This window comes from Dermacentor andersoni, chromosome 4 (assembly GCF_023375885.2).
Source record: "Dermacentor andersoni chromosome 4, qqDerAnde1_hic_scaffold, whole genome shotgun sequence".
NCBI lineage: Eukaryota > Metazoa > Arthropoda > Arachnida > Ixodida > Ixodidae > Dermacentor > Dermacentor andersoni.
Window position 1 is genome coordinate 5,620,132 of NC_092817.1, and position 13,883 is coordinate 5,634,014.

Consider the following 13,883-nt stretch of genomic DNA (forward strand, 5'->3'; position numbering starts at 1 on the left):
GCGCCTTTGATAACGTGAGCCATGAAGCCATTCTCCGTAATCTAGAAGATATCGGCTGCGGTGCCAAACCATACGCCTACATGCGCGCTTTCCTCACCAACCGTACGGCCACGGTGGGGATTGCCAACCTCCGAAGCAAGTCATTTCACCTACCTAACAGGGGTACGCCACAAGGTTCGGTAATCTCGCCACTCCTCTTCAACGTGGCCCTCCTCAACCTTCCCCGCCTCCTAGACACCGTCCCAGGGATATCCCATGCTCTATATGCAGATGATATCACACTGTGGACGAGAGGCGCGAGCACGGGCGAACAGGAGACCCGTCTTCAGGAGGCAGTCAACATCATCGAACGGTACCTCAACACCTGCGGCCTCCACTGCGCCCCAGATAAATCCGAGCTGTTAGTACTCGGGGCACGCACCCGGGGCCGGCCCCCAAGCCACGACGCACCGGACCCGCAAGTCCTTCTCCAGGGAGTCCCGATACCGAAGGTCGATTCACTTCGAGTCCTCGGAGTCCATATACACAAGGACGGATCCGGCTCCACCACACTCCCCAGGCTACACAACACCGTGGCACAGCTTACTCATCTGTTACGACGCGTGGCCAATCGCCGCAATGGCCTCAAAGAGCACGAAACTTTGCAAATGGTACAAGCCCTCCTTTACAGCCGCATTACATACGGAACTCCTTACCTCAACCTGAAGACAGCCGAGAAACAAAAGCTAAACCTTCTAATACGAAAGGCCACGAAGCTCGCCCTAGGACTACCGACAACCGCCTCCACTGACCGATTGCTTCGCATGGGAGTTCACAACTCCTGGGAAGAACTCGCGGAAGCGCACCTCATCAACCAGATCGAGAGACTCAAGCTCACAACCACAGGCCGAGCAGTCCTCCGACGCACAGGATATGTAACCAACATAGAACACGATGGCGAACGTAAAGAAAAGATCACATCGAAGCTGCGAGAATGTTTACAAGTTCTTCAGATCCCTCGGAACATGCATCCAGAACACCATCGAGGCAGACGGCTCGCCAGGGTAAACGCCATCAGACACAAGCACCGTAACGACCCGCAGGCTCGCTACGTGGACGCAGCCAAGTATCCTGGCCGAAACGCCTTCGCCATCAGCGTCACAGACTACAGGGGGACGACACTGGCGTTGGCGACAATTCCCGCCAAACGCGCGGACACAGCTGAGGAGGCCGCTATAGCACTCGCCACCCATACAAGCGAGGATGCCATAGTGGTCTTCACCGACTCTCAAACAGCGGCACGCAACTACATGAAAGGCAGGGTCTCCACCAAAGCGATCAACTTACTGAAACGTGGCGATACTCCTCCCCCCTACACCTGCATCATGTGGGTTCCGGGACACGAGGGACTCGAGGGGAATGAAGCGGCACACACCGCGGCCCGCGCAAGCGTCAACCGGGCTTCCCCGCACGGTATTCGTGAAAGGTCCCACCCACATAAATCAGCGGAGGAAACGGAAACAATACCGTTAACTTACCAAGCACTACTACAACACTATCGGCTTGGACGCAGGGTGTACCCTCCACCACATCCCAAACTAACAAGAAACGAAGGCACCGACTACAGGCGACTCCAGAGCAATACATTTACCCACGGAATCTTGCTGCATCACTTCCACGCGACGCTATACAGCTACACCTGTCCACACTGCAACGTGCCTGACACCCTGGCGCACCTCCTCCTGCAATGCAAGAACACCCGAGAAAGCATCACAGCGACACAACTAATAGCAGCAGACGCAGATCCAAACCACCTCGCTGAAACGTGGGAGGCTGCGATCTCCAAGCCGGACCTGGTCGACCAGCGCGAACTAGTCGCCCGGGGCCGGAGGGCGATCCAAGCCAGAGGGCTCCTGGAATAAGGGACCCTCCCACGTCGACTGACAAATCACTACTTCAAATAAAAGTTTCATTCTCTCTCTCTCTTGCTCCAGCATCGTCGCTGCCACGGAAGAAGGCGGGCTTTCTGGTTATTTTTTCTTTACCGCCCTCCGGCATAGCAATGCCGCGGAAGAAGGCGAGCTTTCTGGTTATATTTCATTGACCATTCTCCGGCATCGCCACTGCTGTGGAAGTAGGCAAGCTTTCTCGTTATTTTTTCTTTACCCCGCTTGGGCGTCGCCCCTGCCGCGGAAGAAGGCGAGCTCTGGTTATTTTTTCTTTACCCTCCTCCGGCGTTGCCACTGCCGCGGAAGAAGGCGGGCTTTCTGACCATTCTCTGGCGTCGCGACTACTGTGGAAGTAGGCAAGCTTTCTGGTTACTTTTTTTTTACCCTGCTCCAGCATCCCCGCTGCCGCTGAAGAAGGCGAGCTTCCTGGTTATTTTTTCTTTACCCTGCTCCGGCATCGTTACTGCTGTGGAAGTAGGCGAGCTTTCTGATTATATTTTTCTTTACCCTGCTGCGACATCGCCGCTGCCGCAGAACAAGGCGAGCTTTGTGGTTATTTTTTTCTTTGCCCCGCTTGGGCTTCGCCAATGCCACGGAAGAAGGCGTGCTTTCTGGTTGTTTTTTCTTTACCCTGCTCCAGCATCCCCGCTGCCGCGGAAGAAGGCGAGCTTTCTGATTATATATATTTTTTTGCCCTGCTGCGGCATCGCCACTGCCGCGGAAGAAGGCTAGCTTTCTGGTTGTATTTTCTTTACCCTGCTCCGTCATCGCCACTGCTGCAGAAGTAGGCAAGCTTTCTCGTTATTTTTTCTTTACCCCGCTTGGGCGTCGCCAATGCCACGGAAGAAGGCAAGCTTTCTGGTTATTTTTCTCTCTCCGCTCCGGCGCCGCGGCTGCCACGGATGCACGGATATCTTTTTCTTCATCACCCGCAGCACTTCGCGTTTGCTCTTTCGTTCTTTGCTGCACTTTTTCACTCGGTTGTGCTGAGGGAAAATGCCGAAGCTCGCCGCAGGAACGGGCTCCTACTTCCTGTGATAAATAAATCTTGGCAATAATCTTGGCTAGTGAAAGCATCATCCATGCAGAAACAATGACAGTAAAGTAGAAAGAGGTGAATAATACGCGCTAACAGCTCCGTAAACAGCTGAACAGAAAAGTACGCTTAAGTCGTAAAGGCGAACACGGTAAGCGCGCGACAACGAGCTTTATGCTGTAAAGTTTTACGAAATGACTAAACGTTCAAGGCGACTCAATGATTTAGTCGACTGAAACATGGAACACCTATAGTTGAGGCGACAAAGCGCAAAAACTATCAGACTGTATAACCTGCCTTGATGTTACATACATACATACATAAATACACACACACACACACACACACACACACACACACACACACACACACACACACACACACACACACACACACACACACACACACACACACACACACACACACATATATATATATATAGATCAGTGCCCTTCCTCTCTGTGAAGAAGGGTTACCAGCGAAGCTGTGTATGTCAGACCCTTAATGGCAAACTGCTCCTCCCGCGCGCGTTGGGCCGGCGTTTCACTATCCCTCGGATCGGCCCACGTATGTTTAACGCCTGCTTCACCTCCGCGAGGCTTCACCAGCCAAGCTGAAACGTGCGGTCCCGGTGTTTATCACTCGGTGGATCTTGACGGTTCATTAAAGTTGTTCTCAAGAATTGGCTACGTCTTCGTGTTTCTTAAGTAATTGATGACGATGACGAACGAGGGACTAGTGGCACGAGCGCGTTCGTGCGGTAGTGCCGAGGAGTGGCAATGGGCCCAGCTGTGGAAGAGGACGACGACGCTGGAGCCAATCCTGATGATGATCGTTTTGTGTCTACCCTCCGACACAATCCTGGGGTAACTAGCCCTTAACAGCTTCGCTGTGAAAGCTACACGCTTGGTACTCAGTCGGCTCTCACGCAACCAACAGTCGATATGCTTCCTCATGCTGCCAGTCTTTCAGCGGACAAGGCCACTCTAGCCGGCGCACCTACATAATCACTGTGAACGCGTCAATATACGTGTACGCAAAGTGCAATCAGCTAGTGTACCCTGCTGAAGCGAGTGGCAGACCCACCGGACACGCAGTCGTCCTCGTCGATTTCGCACGCGCTGCCCACGTAGCCCGGAGGGCAGAGGCAGGTGAACGAGTCCCGGCCGTCGATGCACCTGGCGCCGTTCTGGCACAAGCCCGGTGCGCAGTCGTCTGCGTCCAGCTCGCAGCGGCTGCCGCTCAGACCGGGGGGGCACACGCACCGGTAGCCGCTCGGCTCGTCCACGCACGTCGACCCGTTGGCGCACGGCTGCAGCCGCTTGCAATGGTCCGGTGCTGCAGCAACACAATGAGCCAGTCGCAACGCACTCGCTTTATTTCCCTTCCCCAAGTCGAACCAACCATCACTAAAACGGGTCGAAATTTTTTATACGGGGGGGGGGGGGGGGTGTTTTACAACGATAGCATGTAAAATTCGCAGTTGCGCCCGAAAGGCGAAGCACCGATTGCGATAGCAAATTAGTAGATGACTGCATAATGTAAGCATAGTAGTTTTATCGTCCATATAAGCTTGTAAACAGTCGCTTAGTGACTAAATTAGCAATGATAGAATATGTAATCGGGACTCAACGGGGACGTAGACAGAAACAGACACACAGAGACAGCGCTGTCTTTGTGTCTGCTTCTTTTTCCGTCCTTGTTAAGTCGCGCTTACATATTCTATCATAGATTCAAACCAACTAGCCCATCAACCTGCTTTAACTAAGTTAACCAGCGCAGTATCACGCGCGTACAGGTAAAGATGAGCACATCTCACTCAATGACAGCGGAAACTCTGCGAAAACGCCGGAGTTAGTAATCGCAGCAGTAGCCGCGAGGCAATTTGTTTCCGTGCTTCTGTCGCTTCAATGCAAACGAAACGTCGAAATCACGTCGCATACGAAGCTGCCTGCACTACGCGCACCCTGCAAACATCGCGGATCACTTTGAAGATGAGGCCCACGCGGGCACACACTTTGGCCACGTCGCAGATCGCTTTCAAGACACGCGAGTACCAGCAACGCGTCCCTACGGCGTCCGCGAAAGGCGTCTACTATGGCGTTGACCATACGAATCGCGGACACCATAGTAGACGCCGCGGTTGTTTCCAGTCTGTACGGAGCGGCGGGCGAGGAAGGACATCGAGACACCCTAGCAGCTGCCGGAGAAGAACGCCCCCCTCCTATCGACTGGTCAGTCTTTGAAGATATTGTAGAAGACACATGCAAGAAACATATCGCAGGCAAGTTAGAATACAGCATTGCAGACGGAATGCAAGACTGTCTGCGTTGCTTCACGCATTCATGAAAGCGTACAGAATAACTGAATTGGAAAGGCTTCATGCACTACGTCGCCGAGCTGAAAGGAGGTACAGGCGCACGAAGTCCATTTTTAACCTCAGGGTAGCTCGGCGCATGCAAAAGAAGATACAGTGCCGAATAGATAAGCTAGAGGATCAAGTATGGAAATGCTTCTCTGAGTCACTGGATGCGAAAGCGACTGTCCCGTGGGTGGCGTACCCTCGGGGCTTTCGCTCATGCCTCCCGCAACGACACCCTTTTAACTCTCTTGCTGTAAAAAAAAAGTAACGGCATGAGATACACGTTCTAGAGGAATTTTGCACAAAAGTCGTCGGCAGGACAGTTTTACTCCCTGACATTGTTTTATAGGCTACATTCCTGGTCCACGAGAAACAAGTCTCGACGCACCATTCTATACAGAAGAGTTAGATGTTGCTATGACGCTCTGTAGGCGTTCGTCTTCACCAAGGGCCGCTGGAATAATATATACTGTTTTGCGCCACTTAGGTCGGGAAACGCGACAAGAACTGCTCAATCTGGTTAATATGTCATGGCAAGATGGCGTCGTTCTACAGAAATGGAAACGCAGCCGCCTAGTACCACTGCTAAAAGCAGATAAGTCACCGCTGGAACTGGCATCGAGTCGCCCTATGGCACTCGTCTGCTGTGCCGCGAAGCTCGTGGAACGTACGATCCTCATGCATCTCAAATGGTGCCTTGAACAGCACAAAATTTAACCTGACTCTGTGGCGGGACTTTGACAAGGCTGTTCACCGGTTACCAATGTCATCGACGTAGTGCCATCTGCAGAGCAGGAAAAATATTGGAAGCGATTATCAGTAGCACTCTTTCTTGACAGGAATGGCGCTTACGACAATGTTTCCCATGAAGCTATCCTAGACGCACTTTTGACAACTAGGAGGTCGAGTATTTCGATGGAGCCGAGACTACTTGACACAAAGATCCTTGTTCGTACGTACGGAAGATGGTCCAACTACCGACCACTACACATGCCGTGACATTCCCCAAACCAGTGTTCCAAGCCGTGTTCATTTCAACCTCGCCCTTCTTCGGCTGACCGAATGTCTACCGGAAACACGGAAACAGTGAGTGTCTCAATCGGCGCCGACGACATCTGCACCTAGGCATAAGTGGTGAGTTGCCTGCAGTTTCGTGCGAGGCAACAGAAGGCTGCAACACACGCACCTGGCTATCTTTGCACACAAGGCCTAACCTTCTAGGTAGAAAATGTGCGCTAGTCGTTTTCACGCGGAAAGCGATGTCTGGTTATCTAGTATGTATCTATGGCCAACCTATCTCCTGCAAGAGGAATCATCGGTCTTTGAGTGTTATTGTTGAACGGGACCTCTCCTGGAGCCCTGAGATTGCCCACTTGAAGAAGCTCACATCTATTGTCTACATCTTCAAGTTAATCGCCGGCAAATCCTGGGGATCATCAGTGGTATCTATGCTGCAGTTGTATCGAGCAAGTTTGATTAGATTCCTACGCTGCATCTCTCCCGTGCTTGCTAAAACATGCAATTCAAATCTTCAAGCACTTCAGTGTGCACTGCGCATCCAACTCGGCCTTTCGCGGAGCGCCTCAACAGTAGGAACAATTGTAATGGCTCAAGAACATCCGATCATGTCTCACATTAGCACCGACATGCTTAGGGCCCATATTTTTCACGTTTCACGGATGTAGTCAGGCTCCCTTACCTGCCTGCCAGAACGACAATCCACAGGCGTCACTCTCCAACGTGGTCAGCATCTATCGTGCCTCCCTACTATCGGGCTTCACACCCTCGGCACGTCCACCCTCAACTTTGTGATGTTTAAAACAACCTGAACTGCGCCTTTCCGTTCCAGGAATAAAAAAAAATTTCAGAGGCCTTCCACTCTGCGAACATGGAAGACCAGCGAAGCTGTTTAGCGCATGGTACAGATGTGACAAAGAATATTGAACAAAGGTACGAGCATATTTATTGTCCTAATGTGTGGTCATCAGTGCGATATAGGTGCGCACACACATTCGCGTATAACCTCTGTTACTAAATGTGTCCCTCACGTAAGACAATGAATGGCTCATACCCTCGCAAACGCAGCTTTCCCCACTACGACGACAGAAAAGACGTGAAATTATACGCTGGAATGATGAGCGGCAACAGAGCCAGTTGTGGAAGACGACGACGCTCGAGCCATTGCTGATGATAGCTTTTTTTTTTCACAGTGGAACAAGCTGTGCAAGGAGCCGACGACGACGAACGCGCCAGCAGTGGCACTATACTTGCGGATAACTTTCTGTGGCTATGAAGGGTAATCTACGGAGGCAAAGCGCGCACAAGTGAGAAGGCTTCTGAATTGTGTCCCGTGTTTTAGTCTACGTAAGTTTAGGCAGGAGAAGACAAATCCTAAACGCCTTTATTAGCAACAGTTAAATAAGACACACGAATGAGTGTAATGGTTTACTTATTTTGCGGCTTTGCCTTTCCTTTTTTATTTTGTTGTAGCGCAAGCCGAACAAGCACAACAAAAAGGCACATCTGACACACATAGCGCTGTGTGTGTCAGATGTGCCTTTCTGTTGGCCTTGTTCAGCTTGCGCTACAACAAAATAAGATATGCCGTACCAACAAGCCCCTATAGCTATAGCTTGCTTTACTAAGCCCCTATAGCTATCCTCACCGACTTCATTTGCCCTTCCGCGTCTGGTGTACGGAGAAGCCGTCGCACGAGGAAGCTGCGTCAATTAAGAGTCTGTTCTGAGGAACAAAAAGCATTGTCAAACGCTGCCGGACTACTTGGCCTGGTAACACGTGTGCAACAGTCACGTGCCCCTAGCTTTCCCTCCATAGCCACAGAAAGTTGCCTGCGAGTACAGCGCATTTGCGGCAGTTGGAGCCACAAATGTTTTAATAGTCCTTGAAAAAAGTTGTACAAAATTTTTTTTGAAGAAATTCCCTTGTTGCCCTTGTGCCTGGAACCGCTTTGTGTCCCACGTGTGACTAGAGTAGGTCAAGGGCGTGTTACAGGTACCCGAGCCCACAGGGGTGGGTGGCATTGAGCTTCGACCGTTTTTGCACTATCACCAGATCGGCCCACATGATGATTTGTTTTTGTCAACATCTCGGACACGTTTTCTTTTTCAGATCCTAGCCTTCCAGATCCTAGCCATAGACAGCTTTTTTGTAAGAAGACTGACCTGCCTACCGTGGCCTTGAAGCAAGAAGCTCTGGATTGTTTGCACACTTTCTACTTTGACCGAGTCCACGTATACCCGGATAGCTTTCCGCTCAGATCAGCTCGGAGTGGATAAGTGCAGTGGTTATACGATCACGACGAATAAGCACCAGATGCAAGTTTTCGTACGTTAGAACATCGACCGGTTGGGAACTTGTTGCCTCCGAGGTGTCATTGATTTATTAACAACCGACAGGCTAATTGTTGCGCGATTTCTGCGGCTCAAAGGCGGCCCTACGATGCTATTCGTCAGCTCTGCGTTGCGGGTCCTATGAACAACTCATGTCGGACAATCGAGAAACGTACCATCATATGATCGCGAAAGGACACGACGTCGTGTTTAAGCAAGCTAGTGCTAAGAAAGATCACATTAGAAAAGTGGCACACAATGTATTGGCGGGCTGGTTGGTGCGAATCCATAATTACCTTGTTTAGCGCAAAACAACGGATACCATAGTTTCATTGCAAAGTTCAATAGGCTGCAGGGTGCGGGTTACCCAAGTGTGGTGGTGACGTCAGTCTTTGAGATATTGCTTCAGAAACTGAAACGGAAGCCTCACAAAAGTAAGTGTGTTGCACAAAAGAAGAGGCCTGAAGTTATGCAGTATTGACATAGAGTGGCCCACAATCTAAAGAATGTCACCACTAGATACCAAATCGCAGTAGTGCTTTCTATTTCTCAGAAACTGTCAATGTTGTGCAGCCGTATTTCAAAAACAAGTAAAAAATCAGATTGTGAGAAGAACCACGCGAAGTTTGTAGATAGTAGCGTCGGAGTGGTAAATAAGATTCCGTTGTCATGTGGCAAAGTGTATGTAGGAAAGTCTGGCAGATGTGTTAACGAGCGTCTTAGAGAACACGAGCGATCCATATTGACAGGCACAGGCTCCCATTTAGCTCAACATTGTAAAATATACAAGTGCAAAGCTATGTTTCATGATACTACGATTTTGAAAAAGAGCCGTGTTACCACCACCCGAGAATTATCGGAAGCTTTTTTCATACAGTCACCGTGTTCGTAGTGCATTAGTGTGCCTTCTTTAACCTCGTACAGCGCTTAATATGTTTCTTTAATTTGTCAGGTGAGTGTGCTGTGGTGATCGGTTTTGTGGTGGTTACTGCACATGGTGCTCACTGCGCATGTTCTTCTGGATTCTGCTCTCCATGAAGGAGATAATGATGTCATTTGAGAGTAGCGCCTTGTCCTGTTGTCTTTCTTGTGTCCGCTGTTTTGTGCAAAACAAAGTAATTAAGTGGCACGCAACTGAATTCACGCTGAATCGATTACATTCTCTCGGCCCATCTATGCGGCCGTGGCTGTTACCTGGGCTTGCGCGAAGTAAGAAAACAATGCTGTGCCGCTTACGCTTGGGCGCTGCATTCATCAATGCATATGAGTGTTTGATTATAATGGCTTATAGCGCCGAGTGTAATGCCTGGGGTGCCGAGGAGACCATAGAACAGCTTGTGCTACTGTCTATGTTTTTAAAACGAAAGACATGACCTCTGCACAGCTCTAAATCAGTTGGATAGAAAACCATTCACCTTGAACAAGATTATGGGACCATGGCTACGCATATCCCAGCTACAGAAGGCCACAAAAGCGCTGCTGCGATTTTTGAATCTACCTGATTGAGTAACCGTATGTGATGCGAAATGAGTGACCGTCAGAGATATAGAGCAAAAAGTTATTATTGGTCGGCGATGTCCACTGCGAACTTTCTTTTCTCTTAACCTTTCCCTCCCCTTTTCCCTTCCACCAATGCAGGGTAGGCAACCGGGCTGTGTCCTGGTCGACCTTCCTATGATTATGATTCTATCTCTCTCTCTCTCTTTGTTGTATGAGGAGGCCTGGCCACTCGACCAAACTTGTGCGTTATGATCGACTGACGCTGGTTTGAGCGGAACGGGCAGCAAACGTCGAGCCTGCTGGACACTGGCTAACGCCGACGGTTTCTCGTCTCATTTCGTGCACAATCCAAGTGCGATGCTAACAACGCCTCGTCGTTAGGCGCCTGCTATTGCTTCCGCTTAGCAGCAGTCATCTTGCCGAGTTGAGCCAAGATCGTGCCTGCATGTCGCATTTAGATGCAACGTCCAAGGAGTTCAAACGCGACGCTAAACCTTAGGATCGCTGTCATCGCTTTAGCCTTCAGGCGAAGGGGCTTAACTTTACCGCAGCATTCGGGCCGCCTTAGAACCATGCCACCGCAGATAGTAGTGAAACCAGGTGGCTTAAACATATATTTTGATAACTACTTTTCTTCGCCATGATTTTCACAACAAATAGTGGCCAGAAAATGAGCTCAACGAATCAATTGTCCAGCCAGCCGCGGTTAATGTGAGCGAGCCTACGCACTGACCAGTCGCTGCACTAAGACATAATGCGCTGTAAGTTTGAGCACACTCTTTTAGTTGCGCTTCATTAAGAGGAAGCTTTGCGACACGTCGTGAAGAGTACCGCAAATTATATTGACACGTGTACTTATATTTATCGGGCGACCATGTTTCGCCGCCTAACAAATCTTATCGCACACTGCGGGACGCGCTTGTATGTATCCGAAGTTTCTGGAAAGTTATCGATGCTTCTATCCGCAGTCTGTTGTCGCCGAACCTTGTGTTATCTGAGTTATTCGCCTGACGCGAATGGTGTAGAACTTTGTGGAAGGCACGCGGGTCCCAACTATTAGTCTGGAACATTCGACGATTCCGTATAAAAGCCGACGCGCTTGACCCGCTGATCAGATTTTCGACGATCGCCGACTGTGTTCGCCGCATTCGTTGTGCTATAAGTGTAGCCTGTTTTGTGGGCACAGGTTCGCCCAATAAAATCTAGTTTTGCCTTTCACAGTATTGCTACTGTGTTCTTAACGTCACCACCACGTGACAATATTGTGTTGTTCATCAAGCAGCCTCACGCGGCTATCCTGCGGGCGCATTTATGAATAAGAACTTACGTCATGTCAACAGAAATTTATTACTCGCCATGGTTGCTTAGTGGCTATAGTGTTGGGCTACTAAGCACGAGGTCGTGTGATCGAATCCCGGCCACGGCGGCCGCATTTCGATGGGGGCAGAATGCGAAAACACCTGTGCACTTAGACTTAGGTGCCCGTTAAGAACCCCAGGATTTCCAACTTTCATGTGCACCCCGCTACGACATGCCTCGTAATCAAATCGTAGTTTTGGTACTAAAACCCCATAATTTATTATTTTTAAATCGGACAGCAATATGGCTTTGCACTGCACCACATGTAGACATGGGTGTTCCCTACTTTTAGAATAGACTGTCATAATCGGAAGATATAGAGAATCCTTCGCCCGAGAAATTTTCGAAGCATGGTGCATCGATTGACTTGGCTCGAGTTGCGTCAGCGCCCCTTCCGTGTCACCCTCGAGAAAAGAACTTAATTATCTACAACGCTAAGATTTGGAGAACACCACACGTTCTAACCACTCTGCTCCCCGGCCTTTCTTTCCTTCCTGTTTCCTGACTGACTAACCTTTGGTGCGTTGAGACTACAGCTGTTTCAGTGTGCCACTCTATTTTGTTCACACCCCCAATATAGCGCTTCCTAGCTTTTCATACTCGTCATTTTATCCTTTGACGGTCTTTTGGTCAACACCTTTTATCGGATCATGTTTTCATAGCGTAATCATAGCGTTCAGCAGACACGCGCAAGGTATGAGCATGCGCGGTGAGGCATCATCTCACGCAGTTAACGAGATAGTTATCATTGGTTGTGACACATGCGCCGTGACTTGAATAGTGAATGTATATATACGGGGGTTCTTTGAAATAAAATTAGCTGGAAGAAGCACCTTGTTTATATTCCTTTTGCCGTCCGTGTCCTTGTGCGCTTGACCTGCCTTAGGGAATAAGCATGTTGGCTACTTGTTCCGTTATAAAGGAGGAGGAGGAGACAAAGGGGAGGGAAGACAGTGAGGTTAGCCAGTTCCGTTATAAATCATCATCATCATCATCATCATCATCAGCCTAGCTACGCCCACTGCAGGGCAAAGGCCTCTCCCATACTTCTCCAACTACCCCGGTCATGTACTAATTGTGACCATGTTGTCCCTGCAAACGTCTTAATGTCATCCGCCCACCTAACTTTCTGCCGCCCCTTACTACGCTTCCCTTCCCTTGGAATCCAGTCCGTAACCCTTAATGACCATCGGTTATCTTCCCTCCTCATTACATGTCCGGCCCATGCCCATTTCTTTTTCTTGATTTCAACTAAGATGTCATTTACCCGCGTTTGTTCCCTCACCCAACCTGCTCTTTTCTTATCCCTTAACGTTACACCTATCATTCTTCTTTCCATAGCTCGTTGCGTCGTCCTCAATTTCAGCAGAACCCTTTTCGTAAGCCTCCAGGTTTCTGCCCCGTAGGTGAGTACTGGTAAGACACAGCTGTTATACACTTTCCTCTTGAGGGATAGTGGCAACCTGCTGTTCATGATTTGAGAATGCCTGCCAAACGCACCCCAGCCCATTCTTATTCTTCTGGTTATTTCAGTCTCCTGATCCGGATCCGTGGTCACTACCTGCCCTAAGTAGATGTATTCCCTTACCACTTCCAGTGCCTCTCTACCTATCGTAAACTGCTGTTCTGTTCCGAGACTGTTAAACATTACTTTAGTTTTCTGTAGATTAATTTTCAGACCCACCCTTCTGCTTTGCCTCTCCAGGTCAGTCAGCATGCATTGCAATTGGTCTCCTGAGTTACTAAGCAAGGCAACATCATCAGCGAATCGCAAGTTGCTAAGGTATTCTCCATCAACTTTTATCCCCAATTCTTCCCACTCCAGGACTCTGAATACCTCCTGTAAACATGCTGTGAATAGCATTGGAGATATCGTATCTCCCTGTCTGACGCCTTTCTTTATTGGGATTTTGTTGCTTTCTTTGTGGAGGATTACGGTGGCTGTGGAACCGCTATAGATATCTTCCAGTATCATTACATATGGCTCATCTACACCCTGATTCCGTAGTGCCTTCATGACTGCTGAGGTTTCGACTGAATCAAATGCTTTTTCGTAATCAATGAAGGCTATATATATAAGGGTTGGTTATATTCCGCACATTTCTCTATCACCTGATTGATAGTGTGAATATGGTCTATTGTTGAGTAGCCTTTACGGAATCCTGCCTGGTCCTTTGGTTGACAGAAATCTAAGGTATTCCTGATTCTATTTGCGATTACCTTAGTAAATACTTTGTAGGCAACGGACAGTAAGCTGATCGGTCTATAATTTTTCAAGTCTTTGGCGTCCCCTTTCTTATGGATTAGGATTATGTTAGCGTTCTTCCAAGATTCCGGTACGTTCGAGG

The 13,883-nt window shown here is 49.3% G+C and overlaps 1 protein-coding gene across 1 annotated transcript in view; it reads right to left on the reverse strand.

The window, feature by feature from the left end:
- The window catches only part of LOC126536037 (sushi, von Willebrand factor type A, EGF and pentraxin domain-containing protein 1-like), a 279,450-nt gene that overhangs the window by 122,684 nt on the left and 142,883 nt on the right, over positions 1–13,883 (reverse strand). The window contains exon 18 of the mRNA XM_072287493.1: positions 4,051–4,302. Coding sequence (XP_072143594.1) covers positions 4,051–4,302 — 252 coding nt within the window. The remainder of the gene's footprint in view (positions 1–4,050; positions 4,303–13,883) is intronic.